General features: G+C 34.3%; 8 protein-coding genes across 8 annotated transcripts; 6 read left to right on the top strand and 2 right to left on the bottom strand.

Annotated features, from left to right (window-relative positions):
• Nucleotides 1–1,846: 1,846 nt before the first annotated feature.
• On the top strand, nucleotides 1,847–2,385 carry RO3G_02163 (uncharacterized protein; the record flags this gene model as incomplete). Its single annotated transcript, XM_067656754.1, has 2 exons — nucleotides 1,847–2,089; nucleotides 2,143–2,385. 2 exons carry the CDS (start codon nucleotides 1,847–1,849, stop codon nucleotides 2,383–2,385), a joined length of 486 nt encoding a protein of 161 aa, XP_067512855.1.
• A 372-nt stretch (nucleotides 2,386–2,757) lies between these two features.
• On the top strand, nucleotides 2,758–3,795 carry RO3G_02164 (uncharacterized protein; the record flags this gene model as incomplete). The annotated part of the gene is made up of 2 exons (XM_067656755.1): nucleotides 2,758–2,992; nucleotides 3,056–3,795. The coding sequence occupies 2 exons, from the start codon at nucleotides 2,758–2,760 to the stop codon at nucleotides 3,793–3,795; spliced, it is 975 nt and encodes a 324-aa protein (XP_067512856.1).
• Nucleotides 3,796–4,959: 1,164 nt separating this feature from the next.
• RO3G_02165 (uncharacterized protein) lies at nucleotides 4,960–6,376 on the top strand (the record flags this gene model as incomplete). Its single annotated transcript, XM_067656756.1, has 5 exons — nucleotides 4,960–5,501; nucleotides 5,561–5,622; nucleotides 5,667–5,923; nucleotides 5,967–6,058; nucleotides 6,106–6,376. 5 exons carry the CDS (start codon nucleotides 4,960–4,962, stop codon nucleotides 6,374–6,376), a joined length of 1,224 nt encoding a protein of 407 aa, XP_067512857.1.
• Nucleotides 6,377–8,006: 1,630 nt separating this feature from the next.
• Nucleotides 8,007–8,423, bottom strand: RO3G_02166 (uncharacterized protein; the record flags this gene model as incomplete). The annotated part of the gene is made up of 3 exons (XM_067656757.1): nucleotides 8,007–8,147; nucleotides 8,198–8,226; nucleotides 8,405–8,423. 3 exons carry the CDS (start codon nucleotides 8,421–8,423, stop codon nucleotides 8,007–8,009), a joined length of 189 nt encoding a protein of 62 aa, XP_067512858.1.
• A 1,346-nt stretch (nucleotides 8,424–9,769) lies between these two features.
• RO3G_02167 (uncharacterized protein) lies at nucleotides 9,770–10,405 on the top strand (the record flags this gene model as incomplete). The annotated part of the gene is made up of 1 exon (XM_067656758.1): nucleotides 9,770–10,405. The coding sequence occupies one exon, from the start codon at nucleotides 9,770–9,772 to the stop codon at nucleotides 10,403–10,405; it is 636 nt and encodes a 211-aa protein (XP_067512859.1).
• Nucleotides 10,406–14,689: 4,284 nt separating this feature from the next.
• RO3G_02168 (uncharacterized protein) lies at nucleotides 14,690–15,205 on the top strand (the record flags this gene model as incomplete). The annotated part of the gene is made up of 2 exons (XM_067656759.1): nucleotides 14,690–14,756; nucleotides 14,808–15,205. The coding sequence occupies 2 exons, from the start codon at nucleotides 14,690–14,692 to the stop codon at nucleotides 15,203–15,205; spliced, it is 465 nt and encodes a 154-aa protein (XP_067512860.1).
• Nucleotides 15,206–16,216: 1,011 nt separating this feature from the next.
• RO3G_02169 (uncharacterized protein) lies at nucleotides 16,217–17,058 on the top strand (the record flags this gene model as incomplete). The annotated part of the gene is made up of 4 exons (XM_067656760.1): nucleotides 16,217–16,333; nucleotides 16,565–16,623; nucleotides 16,675–16,828; nucleotides 16,888–17,058. The coding sequence occupies 4 exons, from the start codon at nucleotides 16,217–16,219 to the stop codon at nucleotides 17,056–17,058; spliced, it is 501 nt and encodes a 166-aa protein (XP_067512861.1).
• Nucleotides 17,059–19,572: 2,514 nt separating this feature from the next.
• Nucleotides 19,573–20,601, bottom strand: RO3G_02170 (uncharacterized protein; the record flags this gene model as incomplete). The annotated part of the gene is made up of 4 exons (XM_067656761.1): nucleotides 19,573–20,086; nucleotides 20,132–20,287; nucleotides 20,346–20,430; nucleotides 20,484–20,601. 4 exons carry the CDS (start codon nucleotides 20,599–20,601, stop codon nucleotides 19,573–19,575), a joined length of 873 nt encoding a protein of 290 aa, XP_067512862.1.
• Nucleotides 20,602–20,840: the final 239 nt, after the last annotated feature.

The raw sequence follows: 20,840 nt of genomic DNA on the forward strand, positions 1-20,840 counted from the left end.
CTCACAAAAAAAAAGAAAAAGAAAAAAAAAAACTTTTTACTAATTATGCAATTGTTTAACCAGCAGCATTTGAATAATTCATTCCAATTTTGAATTACTTTAGTTTCTGTTAAAAACAAGGCAATTACAAAAAAATAAATAAATGTAGACAGCTTTCAGAGTTGAATGTAGTCGTGCTACAAGTCAACATGGCCAAGGATGCAATTTAATTGGAATTGGCCTCATTTGGCATCCTTTGCTTTTGAAGGAAAGAAAGAGACAGAAGCCTCGAAATTATTTTACTATCCAATATGTATCTTCGATTAATTGAACATTCAATTTTAATTTTTTATTGCTTAGCTTAATTTTTACTACTGTTTTGATTATAGCTGTTTTTGTTAATTGAATAAAGTCGCAAAGGTGCTTTTGATTTTTAGATACTTCTGCTCTGATAGTTTTGAGATTTCTTGTCATGACGAACTTGGGATATTTCTGCTCATTATTTATTGGATCATTTTCTTTCCTTTATCATCTCCCAAAAGGGCAAGGCATATTCAAGAGGATACTCGTGGATATAAACATATTTCGTATGAGCCCATCTTTCTCCAAACTTTACTTTTATGTAAAGAGGTTCCCCCTTCAATGTATACATGGATTTTAGACAAATAGAATATGAAAAAGGAGAAATTCGATTTTCAAAATGAACGTATTTGCCAAGCAATCCCTAGGTCTTTTGCATGGAACGCGATGATTCTTGTCGAATAGGATAATGTGTATTGATTCTGAGCCATTTAAACTCATTCTCTTGGTTAGAATGCTCTTCTAATTTAGAAATGACAATTCTTTTTTATTTTGTGATCAATGTAGGTATATTCCATTTCCTTTATTAATCGTATAGTTAACAAAACACTCCTTTCCTGAGGATGTGTACAGACATAATGATCTTGAATGAAATAATAAGGACATATAGGTTGTTTCCTAAACTGCCTGACCATTTAAGAGGCTGCTGAAGATCTTAAACAATTGGATACGCAACAGTTTAAATCAAGAGAGCTGTAGTTTCAATTCTATAATAATAATAAACGTATAGTAAATACGAAAATTTTTAACTTTTTTAGTTATTCTTGCTTTCTTACAAGAGAAAGTTTTGTTGATTTCATATACTTCTCTCACATCAATGACTATATTTATTTTAGCTGCTTCTGCTAACCTAATTTCTTCAGATAACTGTCTGATTAGATTTGCTGTTATTTTTATTACACTCAAATTATGTAGTCATTAATGCACAGTTTGTTATGCTTTCGAAAATATATAAGGTTTAGTCATCCTACAGGTAACTGAATTATTTTTTCAGTGGAAAAATTAAATTCTACTTTCTATTAACCTTTGTGACTTTGCTCATTTGTTAGAGCATTTTGCACTAGGTAAATCTATCAAAAATGGCATGATAACAGTGATCGCGTATTGTTATTTCAGTGGCACGAATCATCCTATGATAGGAGAATAAAGACGATTTTGTTTAGTAAGGCGAACGTTGTGTAAATTTCGCTATTGTGATTTAGTTGAGGTAGTATTTTCATATGCCAAATAGATCAAAGTGTTCAACAGGTAGCATTTAGCCGCTAACAAGAATACGAGAATTTTTCTCATTCATTATTGTGTAACGTTTCAATGCTGCTCTTTCTCTGAGGCGTTTTTTAAAGATTTTTCTCTTTTCTTCTCTTTTTTCTTATTTTTATATTTTTATTATGAAAAAATCAAATGAAATTAAAATAAGATTAGGAGAAGGAAAAGAATATTATTTCCCAGGAGAGACAATAAAAGGTACAATAAACATTGTAACAAATAGAGCGATAAATAAGTAATCATGCTTTTAGGACAAATTGTATTAGATATTTCAAAACCAATTAATGTTCAGCACATTTCAATCACATTTAAAGGACTAATTGAAGGACAAGGAGAGAAGGTTGTGCTGATTGATGAATCAAAATTACTTGCTTTACCAAGTAGTGCAGGTCAAAAATATACTGTTTTTAAACCAGAAGATTTTCGTCAATTTGATTTTGAATTTAAAATACCTGATAATAACAACTTGCCAAGTTCGGTTAAAGTAAAAAAGATTAAATGATTACATCATCCCTATTCTTACTCTGTCTTCCTCAGATACAAAAAGTAGCAGACATTTATTATACTCTAACAGCAACACATAAAAAACCAAAGCATAAAATAGCACAAACATTATCAGCTGTTGTTCAACGAATCAAATTGTTGGACATAATTGATGTAGACCTTCCTGACTTTTCAAATGAAATCAACTCAACTTGCCATATCGGATTCCTTAACAACATACAGTTAACTCAGTGGAATATCAAATGTCCAAGATCTGCTTTTCTGCCTGGTATATAGCCGCAGTAAGAATACGTTGGTGCTAACGACATGATTAGGTGAAACAATACCTGTTGAATATAACATGCTTCATTTTCCTCCAATGAATAAGCCAAAGGGTTTAAAGATATCATTTATTCAAGTGATTTATAAAACCAATAACCCAAAGTAAGCTTGACTACTTTATTTTCTTATAGATTAACTCATCTATAAAAAAGAGTGATAGACAAAAAGATTATAGCAGAAGCTTTCGTGGACATCAACACTATCGATCATCCCACTTGCCAATCTTCTACTGTGTCACTAACAATCCCTTCAAGCACACCTCCGACAATATTCCCACTGAATGGTAGAATCATCAGTGTTTCTTATATGATTAATGCAGAGATAAACATGAAGGGCGTCAAATCAACCATACAATTTAAAGATGTTTACACACAAGAATCAGTTATACTCGTCGGCACTTATTCAACCTCTAATGGTTCTGTTGATTTAGCTTACCACAATCAAGAAGAAGCCAATTATTACTATTACAATGATTTCGCTAGTCCTTCTTCACCTAATTTTTCAAAGCCTCTGCTGGAACCATGCACTTCTGCCAGTAGTAGATCAGTGGCAGGAGAAAAGAGTATGCAGGTTGATGTTATGTCTAGTTCATGCTATTAATAGTATTTGTATGTGTTCTGTCTAGGCTACTTTAATGACGAAATCAGTCATTATCCACTACCTTCCATCTCACACGCCTTGGATAAAAAGATACAAAGAAGAAATACAGACAGTCATTTCAAGATGCCTCCATCATACGATAGCCTTCAAGAACCCAACGCCAGCCTACCCAATCTACACCGACCCACTTCATCTTCGATCACCATCAAACCCCTTGGAAGATTAACCGAAGAATTTGACTCGGTCAAATCAACCTATAAGTCTCCAAAAGCAAAAAAAGCAAGTTTAGTGAATGAGGACGCGATCCCATCGTCTTCGTTACCAGTGGATAGAGAAAGAGAGCACGATGCCTCCCAAGAGGATTCAGACACAAGTACATCTTCAACACACCACAATTCTCAATCCGTGCATAAAGTCGTTGAGAATAGCAGCAGTACGAGCAGCAACACGACTACGCCTAGCACAAAGGCTTCAAAGGGATCCACTGTATTTTTTGACAGTCTGGTGATGATGAATCAAAAAGATAATGTGATGCTCTACGCACCGCATGAAATAGGACCACACGATGTGATATCCAAGCCTCAAAATAAATTACAAGATTCATGCATTCCAGGTCTCTTTCGACAAAACACGGTGTCTACAGCTTCAACCAATGATCACGGTGCAGCCAATAGCGATCATACTGTCCTTTTGAACTCACTGACTTTGGATATTCGTGAAAAGGTAGAGAATGTTGCTATTGAAAAAGAAGAAATTCGTGTTTAATCTGTTTTTTATTTAATTATCCCATAACTTTCCATTTTTTAATAAAATATATTCATATTTGCATACTATTTTTTACGGGGTTGGTTCAAGCATGGCATTCGAAAAGATGTCAAAAGCTTTCTTGTACGTCCCAACAAAGACTCTTCATTTTGTTACGTTGAAATATGACAAACAGTCAATACGGAATGGTTTACTGGAGATTGAGACAAGTGCAAAGGATAAAAAAAAAGCTCATCATTGATTTGGTCTACATTGACAAAAGTAAACAGGTCCCTGTGTGGCTGATAAATGAAAATAGCAACACATACGAGTTATTTATGTTGAATTTCAAGGTTCTAATAGCATTTTAATTGATAATGTAAATTATAGTTTCATATCGAATCTCACTTTAATATCTTGCGTTTTCTGTCTTTGTGTATATTCTTTTCTAATTTTATACAAAATTTTCAAGAAAAAAAAAACAGACGCAACTAGACTCTATTTATAACTATCCAAAATGTTACTGATGTAGTTTTGAACTAATTTGGAAATTGGTGTTTTGAACGTCGTATTTCACATGTAACCAAACAGAGATCCAAAGATGCAAAACAGAGTGTATCCATATTTGCTCTTGGTGTTTCATGAGGTTTAAAAGGCTTTTTTTGGTCTTTACCTCCAGAATAAAAGTGTGCGGAGCGTGTTGGTATAACCAAATCCTTTTTAAAGCACACTCCGTCTTTTTTACTTTAAGGATCTGCCCCTGTATTTAACTTGCTCACCAAAAAAAAAAAAAAAAAAAAAAAAAAAAGAAAGAGAAAAAAAAAATTGTCTGATGAGCCATCTAGATATGTACAGTTTATAATTACTCATAGCCATCTAAAGTGAAGAACCTTTTCTATTCCAATCGCATGTTTGGTTTGCTCTGACTACAAATTTAAAATTATAAGCATTTTGTAATACTGAGCGTTTATGAACTGTATCCTCAAGATAAATCGCACTGTGCTGTAAGGTTTAATAAAAATGTTTTTGTATTGAATCTATTTTTTTTTTCTAACTGTTTCACAGCAGGTAAAGAAAAAAAGCGACAGGTTTCTGTGGTCCGAAAATCATGCCGCTGCTGCTACTGCAAAAAAAAAAAGCCTGATGGACTGCTTTTACCTTTTTCAGTCTTTAAATGAAAAAAAGATGAATGTGATTGTGGTTATTGAAGAAGTTGCATCCTCTCCTGACAGCAGACGATCCGAAGAAGAAGATATGACTACAGAAGAAATTATAGAAGAGAGTGTTAGTAGTCCATCGACAGAGATGCCCAAGTCAACAACAGAGCTTGAGGTAATAAAAAGCCTGGAAGAACAAAGCGAAGATGAAGGACCTGAAGAGATTGCAAACAGTACCTTTACACCACAAACTGTAAAAGAAATAGATGGAGACAGACAAGAAGGAGATAAGCAAGACGATTTAACCCATTCCACAGGAACCGAATTAGAATCAGCATTGGTCACAGTGGATGATACAAATAAGAAATCCAGTGCAAAAAGGAGAGGATTAGGCAATAAAAACAAAGAGGGAGGTGATCCTTATTTGGGATATGACAACCCAAGGCCTTCAAAGAAAAGAAAAAGAGCCAAAAAACAAAAGGCGATTGTACAGAACATGATCTCTGAAGAGAAATACAATGATGTGATTGTTTCATATACAGAAGAAACGATGCCTAAAGACATGAAAAAGTAACAAAGAGATTATGATGACAATCAAAGACCTAATTGTGCGTGTTTGTTTCTGATAGATATTATTTTCAACGTTATGAATACTTTTCAAAGTTTGATGAAGGTGTCTTGATGGATAAAGGTACAGAAGAGAATTATGAAAACAGAGACTAATAAGGTCGTTAGAGGGCTGGTTTTCCGTAACACCTGAAAAGATTGCTAGCCACATTTCCAAACGGTGTCAATCAGACGTGATCATTGACGCGTTTTGTGGTTGTGGTGGTAATTCGATACAGTTTGCGTTGAGCTGTAATCAAGTGATTGCGATCGATTTGGATCCTGTCAAACTTTATTGTGCAAGAGAGAATGCAAAGATTTATGGCGTAGAGCACAAAATAGAATTCATCTTGGGTGATTTCTTTCAATTGGCACCCAAATTAAAGGTAAATTGATTTTACTAGTTCTATTCATCTAAATCATCCCTAGGCTGATGTCGTCTTTCTTTCACCTCCTTGGGGTGGACCAAGCTATATGAATACTGAAACTTTTAATTTAAAATCAATGATACCCCGCGATGGGTAAGTTTGAGTGAACGATGAAATGAAACTTATTGATTACTTTATAGAGCACACATATTCCAAATCGCATCCAGCATTACACCCAACATTGCATACTTTGTTCCTCGAAATACCGATCCTCATCAACTCGCACGATTAGCAGGTCCTGGAAATACATGTGAGATTGAAATAAATTCTCTTTATGGAAAAGTCAAGTCACTGACTGCTTATTATGGTGAACTTGTTGATTATGAACAATTGGAAGCATATGAAAAGGAAAAGGAAGAAGAAGACTTAATGAATGAGATCAATCGTGGTTTTCTATCAAACTGTTCATAATCACAATTGAATAAAATAAGCATTCTATCTTATTGTCTGTTGGTTAGTTTAATCATCTTCAAATTCAACAAGTCATCCATCCATCCATTTTCTGTTTAAACTCAACATTACAAATGAATTACCCCAATTTACCCTGAATTAAAAAAGAGACAGGTTGACATCACACAAAGCGTGCGTTGTGTAAGGGATGAAGTCAAGATGAGTCTATGTGATATTTAAACAATGAACCAATCATTCCAATCTCCGTTCCTTTCTTTTTTTCTTAAAGGGGAAAGGATAGGGTATGAAAGGATATCAGCCTATTTTATGTTTACAAAGAAAGTAAAACATGAAACAAGTGAGATGATTAGAGAAAGCAAACAGACGCTTTCTGACAACATCACATCATCTGTGTGACTTTGCTCCCTTTTGGAGAGTTTCACAAAAGATGGTTTGTGTAAAGAATGATCTCATTTTGATGGTATCATTCACAGACCAAAATAGATTATAATTCAGTAAAGAAGTAAAATAAAGTTACAAATAAAATATGTTGTATATTTATAGCAATCAATTGTATTTAGAATTTCTTACTTTAAATCCACATTCTAAGACAAGTCAAATATTTCATCTACTTTATTTTTTATTTTTACTGCGATTCATCTTCATTCCACTTACCAGTAAGAACGACATTCCCTTTATCTTAAGGTTGGACAAAGCATCAATACAACGAACGATTTGTTCCTTATTTTCCGAATGTTTCTATGCAACTAAAAAAACTTTTTTTTTACCCCTTATTTAATAACATAACCCTGTCGTTCATTTATCATTTTAAGGAATTCTACTTTGCCCGCCCAAAGAAATTAAAGGAGATTGACTTTATTTTGGGCAAACCTTAAATTAAGATTGCAATTTATGTTTCAATGATAAAACTCCGAAATACGCTAGAATGGTTTAAATAATGATGACTCCATTAGTCATTTTGTGTATACACAAAAGTCTGTTTGTAACACCAATAGATTGTTTTGGAAGAAAATCGAGATACAATGCTTTCAGGCTCAATTGGACATTATTTTTTCGAGTCCAAATTGGTCAAAAAAGGGAAAACTTATTTTGGTTCAAACAAGTCTATTGAAATTGATCAGTTCTTTTAAAATAGAGTTTATCAAGAATTTGACCTTATTTGATTCATTCAATAATACTGATTATTCAATCTCTTTTGTAAAGGACAGCAGAGATACTATCCAAGACAAAGATGTTAATAAAGCAAGCTCTTTATCGAAATCCAGTGTATTTTAACTTGACCTGCATCAAGTATCAATGTGACAATTAAAGTGCCGATATAGTAGCTACGTAGTAGTACTCAACAGTCACACGACAACTATTTGGGGCAAACAACTTTCGACACCAGGCTTCTGTCTTTTTATTCAACATGTAAACATCACAGCAGATGTTTCAAGAGACTAAGCTTTGTGTATGTCATTTTATACTGAATCCACTGAGCTTGGTCTCAAAGACAGCAATTCTTGGTGCTCCTCTAAAATTTCACGGCTAACCAGTATCTGGTCAACCCAGCGAAATCAACTGCTGAAATACATATGTTTTTATTCACAGCAGTGGGCAAATACCCCAATAGATCTGTAGTAGGCAAATTTTAGAGTCCATGTTTTAATTCACCACATTTTAGTTTCTTTTTACCTTTGACTGTACTAGTTGCATTATCCAAGCATTTAAATATATCCTCGTCACTCTTTTTAGAAGCTTTTTTTATGAAAGGAATCAAAAGATAGACAACCTGTTGACACATATAGACATGGCAAGCGATCTATTAGTGAGATTTTTTACCATCTTTTGCGTCAATCTTAGCCTTGTTTCTAGAATGCTCATTTCCATATAACTTTCTAGTGTATCTTATAATCTCATAATTCTCGGTCTTCAATCTCTTAATTCTTAGAAGGTATGCCGTAATAGTCTCCAGAAGACTTCTTAAAAACAATTGGTTGTTATTAATTCTTTTCAATTCACATTCCAATTGTTAATCTTTAGGTTTACCAAGGTATTCTCCACACATTACAAACAGACCTCTGCAACGTGCATTGAGTGTTCGTTTTTCATTTGCAAGCAAAAAAAAAAAAAAAAAAAAAAAAAAGATGCTCCTTGAATAGAGCACTACTCTGTAAAGAACACTGGTGATTGATCATCAAGTACATGCGCATAGTTAGATATAGTATTAAATATCTATTTCGTAATGACTTCTTGAGCTTGGTATAGAGTGTCTTTCCGTGGACTCTCTTTAAGGATCTTTCAATAAACTGCTTGCACATTGTTTTCTAAACAAAACAAATCTTATTTCATAAAGAGCCTTTTTTACAGTCGTCGGTCTTTTATTTATATAAGTTTAAAGGAAGTTAAAACATGATATATTCTCTTTTGCAATTAGTTCTAAAGATGCTTTTGATTCAGTGTGCTTTCTGTACATAAGAGAACCACCCGAAGATTGCTGTCTTTGAGACCAAGCTCAGTGGATTCAGTATAAAATGACATACACAAAGCTTAGTCTCTTGAAACATCTGCTGTGATGTTTACATGTTGAATAAAAAGACAGAAGCCTGGTGTCGAAAGTTGTTTGCCCCAAATAGTTGTCGTGTGACTGTTGAGTACTACTACGTAGCTACTATATCGGCACTTTAATTGTCACATTGATACTTGATGCAGGTCAAGTTAAAATACACTGGATTTCGATAAAGAGCTTGCTTTATTAACATCTTTGTCTTGGATAGTATCTCTGCTGTCCTTTACAAAAGAGATTGAATAATCAGTATTATTGAATGAATCAAATAAGGTCAAATTCTTGATAAACTCTATTTTAAAAGAACTGATCAATTTCAATAGACTTGTTTGAACCAAAATAAGTTTTCCCTTTTTTGACCAATTTGGACTCGAAAAAATAATGTCCAATTGAGCCTGAAAGCATTGTATTTCCTGATGAAGTCGGGTCTGTGTAACCTTTATATACCCCCAAGAATGCCTTTTTTTTTCTATCTTTTGCATAAAACATAATTGTATACACGTTCGCGTTTTTATGACATAATTGCTGATCATAAAGTTTTTTTTAGTAAGAAAAAAAAAAGATATAAAAGAGTGCTTTTTTTTTAAAATAAAATAAAATATAAATAATCTCTTTATTCCCTTTTCCCCTATTTCTTCTTTCCTTTATCGTTATTTATTATTTATTTTACACTCTTTATTACTATGGAAACTTATTTTGGGTACATAAAAACACCTCAAGATGCTTTAATTATATTTGAAGCATGTAGAAAATCTAAGCTTCAAAAAGTGAAAAGAAGATTATCATCAAAAGAAAGAGCACAGATTAAATCAGGTTCAGTATTTGCTTGGGATGAAAGAGAAGCTGGCATGCGTCGTTGGACAGATGGAAGGACTTGGTCACCTAGTCGAGTGCTGGGAAGCTTCTTGACTTATCGTGAATTGGATACAAAGAGAAGACCTCGTCGACTATCGCTTACGACCAATAAGACCAACAGTATTGCTTGTGCTTATAAACAAGATGGACTCATCAAGCAAAGTTTTTCTATTTGTACAGCCACCAATCAAAAGTTACACCTCATTTCTTATTACTCAAAATCCGATGTATCAGCCGGTCATTTAAAACAACCCTCAACTGATCCCTTTCTGTCTTCAATCAAGGTTCAAAAGGGTCTTTATCCTGAACTGAATCCTTTAGATACAAGTGGTGGTCATTCTGCTACGATCCATAACATGCGTTTATCGCTTTCTACACCTAATCTATCTCGACATTATTCACTTTTGGATTTACCAAATCATTCTTCACCTCCACCTTCACTTTCTTCTTCACCCAGTACATGTGATGATGAGATCATCATTACAGATTATTCACCCCCACCGATATTTACTAGTAGTAAATCCACTGTATTTCCTTTACCGCCTGTGCAGGATATCGCTTGGGGTAAAATACCTTCATCTGAAGACCAACGCCAACTGAAAGCATTACAGACATTACTAAGATTATAATAATTATATACCCTCTTCTCTTTATGCTACATCTATTCCCCATAACACTCCTTTCTTACTTAAGGCCTATATCAAATAGAAATAAAAATGAGTTATTTCAATAAGGAATGCACTCCAAACTATATAAAAACATTCTTTAAAGTTCTATTGTAACATGATCTTCTCCTGTCTCTTTCGATATTTCCTTTTTTGTTAGAATGACAATAAAAAGCTACTTAATTCTGCATAATGATTATAATATACATTCCCCAAACCTCTTATTAACAACACCTTCCCCTTTAAATTTTAAAATGCACTCAAAAGATACAGTTTGCATTTGTATAGTAAAGAAGATGAGAGAGCAGTTGTAGTTACTCTTTATCAGCAAACGTTAAAAAGACATGAAAAATTAAAAATTCAGTCAACAGTGACCTTAAGTTCAGGACCTATTCTTTATATGTCTATATTCTCATATTCAGATTACGTCCGAGTTCACTTTCAGTTTATCCCTCAAACAATTTCCTCCTTTGTCTTTTTCATATCCTAAGTCTTCATCGGAGTAAAGCGAGATCTCTTTGGCCGTCAACTTTACCAATTTTCCCGCCAACCGACTCTGGATCGATTTACCCTCCCCCCCTTTTTTTTTCTTCTCCCTTTGGCTGAGTGTGTGCGGTATGATGGTGTGAACAAGGGATATGCATCTTTTGTCCCAGATCTTGGTTGCCAAATCGGTCTAACAGATTACTGCTCTATATGTGTCCTTTTTATTCTTCTGCCTTCTCAATTTAAAATTTCCAATCAACATCCTTCTCTTCTTCTACGCGACATACCCTCTCCTTATCGACATCCTCACTAAAAGCAGTCATCAGGATCGAATTCTCTTAGTGGCATTCACATCGTCAGATAATTTATTTACACTTTAAAGGTCAAGACGATGAATGGGATATCAAGATTGAGTTATCGGTCGGTTGTTTTGCATCATTTGACGATCGACGATAAATGAAAGTTGGGAATGTACGCAATGAACCAATCGGTATTACTCTGCCCTTAGGATTTTTGAACGTTTTTCATATTTCATTTTTAGTCTTGTTTGTGTACTAATTTAGAATGAATTTACTTTTTTCATAAAAAAAAAAGCATCCAACCATGGCGTTTATGCATTTCATAGTAAACTCTAAATTTTTCTATATTTTCTACATTTTTCTTTAAAAAAAGAAATGTAAATTTACTAATATGGCTTTAATGGTGTGCTAACATAACCAATCCATAATATCTTTATTCATATTTCTTTTCTAAATTGCTTAAACGTATCCACTATCTGTAATCGTGGTTTATCGTATCTTTTCCAGAATTGAATATCCTTTAATACATTAGCGTTAATGTATTTTAGTAGCAATGAAGCTTATGGCCGTTTTATATTACAGCAATTTACATTATACCTTTTCGATGGATATTTGCATTTCCAGAACCCTGAATGGGATAAAAAGAATGAATTACACGACTCCAAGCTGAAATATACAACTGCAAAGAGTGCAGAAAACTGTGCTGTTCTGCGCTGAATTCATAACTAGATTAACACGTTCGATTGGTTATATTCAAACATGTAAACTATATAGTGAAGCACATAATTATGAAAACAAATTGGGTATGAAAGGTAAGCTGTTTTAAAGATGATGTAAAGAGCGATAACGGATGAAGCTATGGGTGTTGAGGTAGAAAAAAAATGGTTTTATTTGCTTTGATGGTAATTAAAAACTATAAAAAGTATAGTGAAATATTACAAAAACATCTGTATTTTTCTAATGTTTATGACAGTAAATTTCTTATTTTAATGTAAAGATGTTTAAAATGCTCTCATGTCATACGTCGTTGTTTTCGTTACTTTATAAAAAAAAATGGTGCACATACTTAAACTCTATCAAGCTCTGTTTTTTTTTTTTTTTTTTTTTTTTTTCATCTCCAAATCTTTGTATTTTTGTTTTAGGATTTATAGTATAGTGAAAAGAAGCTATTGGGTTGAGTGGATTAATTTCTAAATAGTGCTGCATAAACGCATCTATACAGAAATAATTTACAACTGTTACAAGAATGTATTTTCAGCCTTGAACTGATCAAGGTTTTGACATGTCCTGAACTCTCTTTCTGTATATAGAATAATTAATCTAGGATCATTCGCAATGCTTTACAAAGTACTTTTAATTATACTACTTTTGCATCGAGTTACCATCAGAACACCAGTACCAAAATCAACAAGATAAGCCTGTTTAAAATTATCTTTTGTAATGATATGTTATCATGCTTTATATATGCGTTGGCAGTGAACAACCTCAGCAAATTTATACAGACGGTATACAAAGAGGCCCGTAACATATGAAATTTAACCTAGTTTAGTTATATCTCTCATGTTCTCAGCCAAGATAACCTGATGGGATTCAAATTACTTCTTCAATTTGAGCATCATCCTTGAGATTGACCTCATTTAACAGAAATATCCAATAAAAAGGAACCTTTTATATATAATCAAGTCAGTTCTCCCTTGTAAACTATAAAGTGAGCATTGTATTCATATGTACTTAATAAACTGATAGTTTTATTACTTCAAAACAAAAGAAATAACATTACCTCTTCATGATATGATGCACCACAGCCAATAAAACAATCATAAAGAAAAACAAGAGAAGAAAGTGAGGTTTTTTATAACATTTTTTCATTATTTTATTTTTAAAATTAAAATGCTTTTTACCGCAAGACAATTTTGAGCATCATTGCTTTGAAAACAATGGTTTTCTCAGCTCCTGCAAAGAATAAATGTGCCTCTCAAGAAAAAATGATAATACAGCCAGTAAGTAATAAAAAAGGTTATTAAAAGCTTACGAATTCTAGAGGGGGAAGGGAAATATTTACTTATTCTGATCAGTGTTATTGGTGTGCCCTTTGAAAAGCACAATAGTCAAGTATATACGTAGCCGAAATCAGTACTTGATATGAACATGTGATTATGAACGATAATTGTTGCGTCCAAGTAAATATTTGTATTTAATTAAACTAAAAAAAAAGGTTGATGATATTTGTTTAAATTGACTTGCACTGCTTTATAAACCATACCATAATAATCTATGTATCTTAATCATCAACGCTTCAGAGAACACGTTAGGAGTGCAATTTGATGGTCATTTCATGCTTTACAAAATCATAAAACCTTTTTTATTTGCAGCACTGTCCAGCTGATGGTCTACAATTGAACCTTACTGCTACATATGAATGATTCAAAATGTCTTGGCGAGAATGAACATCAAATCCATAAATTCTTGCACGCTTGTCAATGACTATATACTTTACATTTTTACAGTAGCTGCATATTTGATCACTAATTTTATTAGTTGGTATGAACCCATCTGTTGGCCTTGCTTTAAAAACCATTTCAATCTCTCTTAATGTTGATCGTAAAGCCAGCAAATTTTAAGCTAACCGGAATAGCTGACTTTCTTCCTTGCAAACGGATAAATTCTAGCAAACTTAACTCAAATAATCTAGTTAATCATCTAACGAGCTCATCACATTTGCCTCTACTTACCTTGTGTATTGCCATTAAACTTTTATATGGAGGACAGTAGGCTCATGTTGACTTTATGGGAAGTAATTACAGCTGAGAAGTTGGAGGAAGGCAAAGCAAACATCCCGTTATGCGTACGATCAACTGTAACAGATGTCTACCATAAGCTGAATGCTCTTGATTTTCACACCATCTGTCACAGAAGAGAAAGCTGACTTTCGAGTACAGCCAATGGTGGTATGTTTCCCTTTCTTCCATTTGACTAACCTAACTCTACAGTTTATCGAATGATTTGCAATGTTATCAACCTGTTTTTTCTATTTTAAAAATGTAAGCTAACTGTTTGCTTTTATCATACATCTATCAATAACACACCCCCGATGCTTTTCATCTAATACTTTATATGTTTCATTTTCTAACTTGTGTTGTTTTACTGCTGGCCTTTCACCCTCTGACTTTTTGCCGCTACACACATAATATCAGGACTGTTCCTTTTTATTCAATACTCGAACGTCTTCATGATGTCTTTTTCCTTTCTAAAGCAATCAATGTACATTACAGTACGGTCATAGGTTTCTTCAAGCGTAAGTTTTTATACAAGTACGATCTGTCATCATCGTTTACAGGCAGATCTAAACTGAAGGTCGTACAGTCACCCCAAATAAATTATGGGACAAAGAAATTGAAGATAATTTTAATCTCATAACAAAATAAAGTTGTCTTTTTCTCATCCATCAATTCATTTAAAAAACATGTCAGCTAGAATCTCCATATACTGCACACGGCCTTTAATTATATTTGAAGATGAAACAAAAGAAAGTAAGGCATGGAGTTTTTTTTATCTTCTTAGAACACATCATACGATTAGAGAGATTGCAGAACTTGTTGGATTGAACAGGTCTACTGTGCAAGACATAAAAACCAAGATTGATAACTATGGAGGCCCTTTGCCTCACAAGCAGACAGGTCGTCCATTGAAAATAAATGAAAGCACTGAAAGGCACTTGAACAGGATAATTAGAGAGGATCTTTTTGCCTCTTATAAAGAAATAAATATGGGATTAGCAAAGCTAGATGGTTTTGTCTGTATAGAAACTCTTCGATCGTATGTCTATCGACTTGACTTTAAATCGTACAGAGCAGCTCACAAGCCTAGATTGACTGCAGGCACCGCAAAAGTAGGCTTCGATGGGCGAAGGAGCACATCCATTGGGCCAAAGACCAATGAAAAGTCATTGTTTGGTCTGATGAGTCGCGCTTTTGTGTAGAAGGCAGTAAACGCGGAAGAAGAGTACTCAGGAAGGATGGAGAGTGTTTTGACAAAAGAAATATAATATCTACAGTCAAGTGGGTAGTGGTGGTGGTTCTATGGTCTGAGGATGTTTTTGGGAAGGAGGTTTCGGACCTTTAGAAATTATTGATACCAGTTCCGTAGACCAAGAAACATATATCAATATTTTGGCCAATAGGTTTCATCCTTGGTTTACAAATGCCACGATGCATCAGGAGAGGGATTTTATCTTCCAAGAGGATGGTGCTTCCTGTCATGCTCGATGATGAAAGAAAAACCACCAAATTAGGGGTTTTGAGTACTGGCCTGCACAAAGCCCTGATTTGAACCCAATTGAGCATGTTTGGAATGCTCTTGAAAGACAAATTGAGAGAAAAAGATTGTCCGTCAGAAACTAGCAGCAATTGAAGGTGGCTCTACAAAAAAAAGTAGGCAAGACTAGATAATGAGTTTGCCGGCCAATTAGTTCGAAGCATGAAGAGGCGATATGAAGCAATTATCAAAACTAAAGGCGGGGCAATAGAATACCGAGAGTCATTTTATGAATATATTTTAAAAAAAAGCATGTGGATCTTTCTTTTCTCAAAACTTGAAAACCCAAGTTTAGGTTCACAGGTATTAACTGGTCTTGAACTTACTATTTTGTCTGGAAATTTATGTGGTGTGACTGTATTTTAATTTTCTCACAAAAAGCGGAGAAGTATATGATCGCCTATGTTCCATCTTTTCACTGATTCAAAGTGTATTTTTGAAATACTTGCCATCTTGTTCCATTCGATCGCTCTGACAACAATCCTTCACAAATTTTATGAAAGTAAATTTTACTTACAACTTAAAAAGTAAAGTATGTTTTAATGATTGTATCGTTATAATTTAGTTTTCGAGCCTTATTTACGAACAGTAGCAAACCCAACACTTGCAGATTTTGTTGAAAAAAAACATACACAATTGCTGCCTATTATGTGAAAGGGGAAGACCTTGACATCGTATGGCGTGCACGATACGGGGTGAACAATTTCATTTTTCAATAAATACAATAAATGTACAACAAAGCAGAGAATTCTCTTCAACAGTGCGGGGTGAAATCGCTCTATTGATTTTATCAGTAAGTAAAAAGAGTGCGTGTCAATTCTTGGAAAAATACTAATTGATTGTTCTCAAGAAAATAACTATGAATGACGATACTGTAGTTACAAATCTCAGTAGTAATGATGGAAGTATTAGGATATCAAGCAGCAGTTTATTCTCAAGTAGTGCTTCTCTGACGCCAGACTTTATCAACTAATTCCGCGCCACATATGAATCTTTGGCTGAGCAGAAAAAATGGATCTTAAAGACTGGAAAGGTAGTTGAAGACGAAATTTTTCAATTTGGACTCCAGTGCCAGTATGAACAGTAAGTTGAAAACTGATACACATGTTTAAGTGCTCACATTTAGTGTTATAGTCATGCTCATATTTTCATAATTGCTCCTGACAACCCTGTATGGAAATCAAGCTTCATCACCGATGAGCTTAAGGAGATTCGCGACAAAAACCCACATCATTTATCACCTTGCTCTGATATCCTGTTAAACTACTTCAGTATTTTTACTGGTTTAGTAAGTTCATTTATTAATTTTTTTCTATTTTCTTCCTTGGATCTCATAATACTTTATAGAAAACTGTGGATGAATTGATCAAACAAACAAGAAAACGCCATTTTGATTTCGATAGCGAGTTTGATCTGGATTGGGCACAACAATCAATGCAATCTACTCTTCGGCTTTTCAAAAGTCGTTATACTCCACTGACGGATCAGTCGGAAGCAGATATAATTCGTCGAATTTGATACTTTGTGGACATTACTTTTGGCAATGTCAGCATTGACGTGCGAACGTAGGAACTGAATATGACAGGGGAGTTTTTTTTTTTTATTCTTTATTAGGGGAGAAAAAGAAAGCCGTGCAAGCAGCAGTCGCCGAAATCAAGGCAGGATAAACAAGGAAAGAAAAAAGCATGGTCACAAAACCGACTTTTTATTCAAAATCAATCAGGGCGAGCTTGGCTGTGCTGAGGTTTCAACTCTGGCAACTAGCCAAAACGACACGTCAGCATCGAATGGACCTTGTCATTGTTGGATTTGTGATGATGGGTAATATAAATCACTCTCGAATTGTACTAAAGGGAAATAACATTTATTCTGTATCTCGCAATATTAATAGGTCTCAAGTTCCGTACTATAACATTAGATAGACCATCAACGTACATCTGTCGCTACAGGCAAACTGCGCCGATATTTTTTTCCTGTCACGGAGGAAACAATCGGAAGCAAACTTGGCGAATTACTTGCGCTTATTTTTCAAGTAAAGTCTCTTCTTTGCAATACTTTAGCAATGATGAATTCAAGTACACTCATCACCAGCCAAAAGTTTGGGAATGAAGAGGATAGTGATGACGAGCTTCCTGTTTGTCCAGCTACGCCATAGCGGTGATCTTTGAAAAAGGCTTAAATACAATAGTACTTTTTCTTAATATTGGGCAAACAATATATTTTAAATTTTAGTATTAAAAAGTCTTACAATTTGTCTTCATTCAATATAGTAAATAAATAAAAAAATCAATAATAAAATTAAACAAGAGAAAATACAGTTTAAGTCCTTTCCATGTTTTTATTAATCAAGTAAGGTTTTCAAAACTACATAAAATTACGGTGTATGCATTTATACTTTTTTACCAATTTGATAGATTTTTGATAGGCAGGATTTCAGTAAAATATTTATAGATTTTGGTTTAAGACCCCAGATAAAAAGATCAGGTCATGATTGCCCTAAGTCTTGACAAGTAAGTCGTAGTTATAAGATGCTGTTTCAGCTCAATATGCATTCTTTTTTTTTTTTTTTGTGGGGACAAATTTTTATTCTAAAATTTTACGGACTCATGTCATAGAGGGATGAGGCGAGGGCACTGGGGTAATGGTGATGAAAAGGGAAATGTAGCGGATATGGAACAAATGATCAAAAACTAAATATTGTCAAGGGAATGCTATGGGAGAAAGCGGATGCTAAGCTGCATTGGAGGGGGGAAGACGAGAAAAGGAGGGAGACTTGAACTGTGATTTCATGGCAGATGATGTCGGGGAGGAAGAATGTTTTGTTGATGACAAACATCCAATGTTGCCATCTGGTCTTCCACTGTCATCTTTATTGATCGATATCTCCAAGGTTTCGAGGGTAGGATTCCACTGGATTTGATATCCCTGCTAGATGACTGACAAGAGCTAAGGATGTTTGACCGTTCTCTGCCAATACTTGAAGACATGTTGTAGGCGCTTCCTTGGTACTATACAATCCTCGGGCATCCCGTTGTGGCGGTCTTGAGATACAGGAAGTTTCTTGTTGATCAAGGATGGTGTCGCGTCTCTATCCCTAACCAAGATACAGAACTAGGAGTTCAGGAATAATACCAACTAACGATCGATATTAAAAAGCACAAGTACTTACACGCACAGATAAATACAATAAACAAGAAAGCGCTGGAACGCTAGGAATTCAAATCATTACTTGATCTAAAGTGACAAGATTTATTTTTCAAACAAACAAACTTTATTGAATAAGACAACAACTAATTTATTATTAGACAGATATTGAAACCGATGGCTATAATATAATTGATAAAGAAAAGAAGGATATACATAATTCTTAGAGGTATTTATACTGTTTCAATAACTGCGGTGATGTATAACGATGTTATTTTATGCTATTTTATTTTTGACGTGTTTCGTGGTGATCTAGCTATGCTATTGCCATACGAATACACATATATCTGTCTTTATTAAATCTTATTGAAGATGAAGAGGGAAGTACGTAAATAACCTCTTTTGAAGAACGAAACGATTGCTGACAGAATTGAAGAGGCAGTCCAGAAAGTTAAACCTGTTAAGGTTGAATCCGTCACTCACGAAGGTTATTTGCAAAGTGTATGAATATGAAAAGCTTTTTTTTTTTTTTTTTTTTTTTTTTTTTTTTTTTTTTTTTTTTTTTTTTTTTTTTCTTGGCTTAATTAAATTCTCTTTTTATATTGCTTGCTTCTTACAAGATTCCTTTTATGTTTAATGTGATATTTTCTCTGTATTAAACATGGATGCTAATCATGAATGATTTGTCAAGGGAACAAAAAGAAGAAAAAGACAGTGGCAATCCTATTTTTGCTTAAACAAGAAAGTGCAGTTGTACAGTTTTATAGAAGAGAAGAAAAGGATACATGAATGACATAAGAACATACAGAATGAGAAGGAGTGAATAGGGTTGAAGGGAAACATGAAGAGGAAGGAGACTTTACAATAAATATACAAAGGAAATCACAGTTAATAACGCGAATAAGGTTCGATCAGATATTTTGAGGCGATCGGAGGAGGAAGGATGAGGGAAGTGGAAAGCGTGTTTTTATAGTCATCGTTCATGATGGCACGTAAAGGTGGTAATCGTACACCCCAGTGATCATCTTGATGGTCTACGACCATAGCCGGTGGTGTAGGTAACCTCGGCTGTGTGTCATGCAGACTCAGCTGAGGTGAAGAAGCAGCTGAACTGTAAGCGTCGGGTTCGATGGCGTCCTTGCGGTGATGAACAAATGGGCTGTAAGTTGCCGTACTTTCAGGACTAGGAAATGTATGCTGAAGGTTGTGTTTATCCAAGGATACCATCTGGTGCGGCTTTTCGGGGATTCGGGTGGTTGCCTGCCATCGACCAAAGAAGACATCGGATGAATTGGAGGAAGGATGTGCATAAGGAGGTGGAGAAGAAGAAATGGTGAGACTGGATCGCTTTGATGGAGGCTTTGTTGAGCTTTTTGAATCGCCTGTGTTTTTCCTTTTTCGACTAATAAAGGATGAGTATGGATTATAAATAAAACAAGTGACATACCACTGAATCCTGTGTTCTTTACGAATCTTCATTTTTACGCCTTGATCAGAAAAGGCTCTGGACAAAAACGTGGCTTCTAATGGACCAGGAAATTGCTTTGGCAGATAGACAGTGAATGGATTGGAATACACTATTTTACGGTTTTCTACTTGTCCACTAATTTAAATAAGGGATGAATAAGATAAAAAGAAGTGAGTCATTCCAGATACTTTACTCTACAATTTCAAAAAGACTAAATTGTAATCTAAAAATCCCTTCTTTTTTCACATTCAGGTCACCAAATACAAAAAAGCCAGCATCTATTATAAAAATGGATGAATGACATAAAAATGGTAAAAGTAAAAAATTTTACCCGAATTATCAAGATCACAAAGACGGTGTAAAGATGACACGGTGGAACCGGACAGATAATCTTGTGTTGGTAACAGTAAGGTTTCAGGATCTTGTTCGGTAACAAGGTTTGCTACCATAAAATAAAATGGGCTCTGAAGACATTTTCTATTATTCATTGGGTTAAAGAAGGAAAGAGATGGTTACACTGTGCTTACTTTAGTTCTTCTTCTGTAGCATGATCCCAACGTAATTGTAAGATGGGTGGTGGTTCAATAGGACGTCTGTCTATTATAATAAAATGAATATAAAAAAGAAAAAAAAAAGCAATGATTTCTAACCTCTTTCATTGACAAGACTCACTTTTGCTCTTTCAGGC

This window comes from Rhizopus delemar, genomic scaffold (genome assembly GCF_000149305.1).
Source record: "Rhizopus delemar RA 99-880 supercont3.1 genomic scaffold, whole genome shotgun sequence".
Taxonomy (NCBI): Eukaryota; Fungi; Mucoromycota; class Mucoromycetes; order Mucorales; family Rhizopodaceae; genus Rhizopus; species Rhizopus delemar.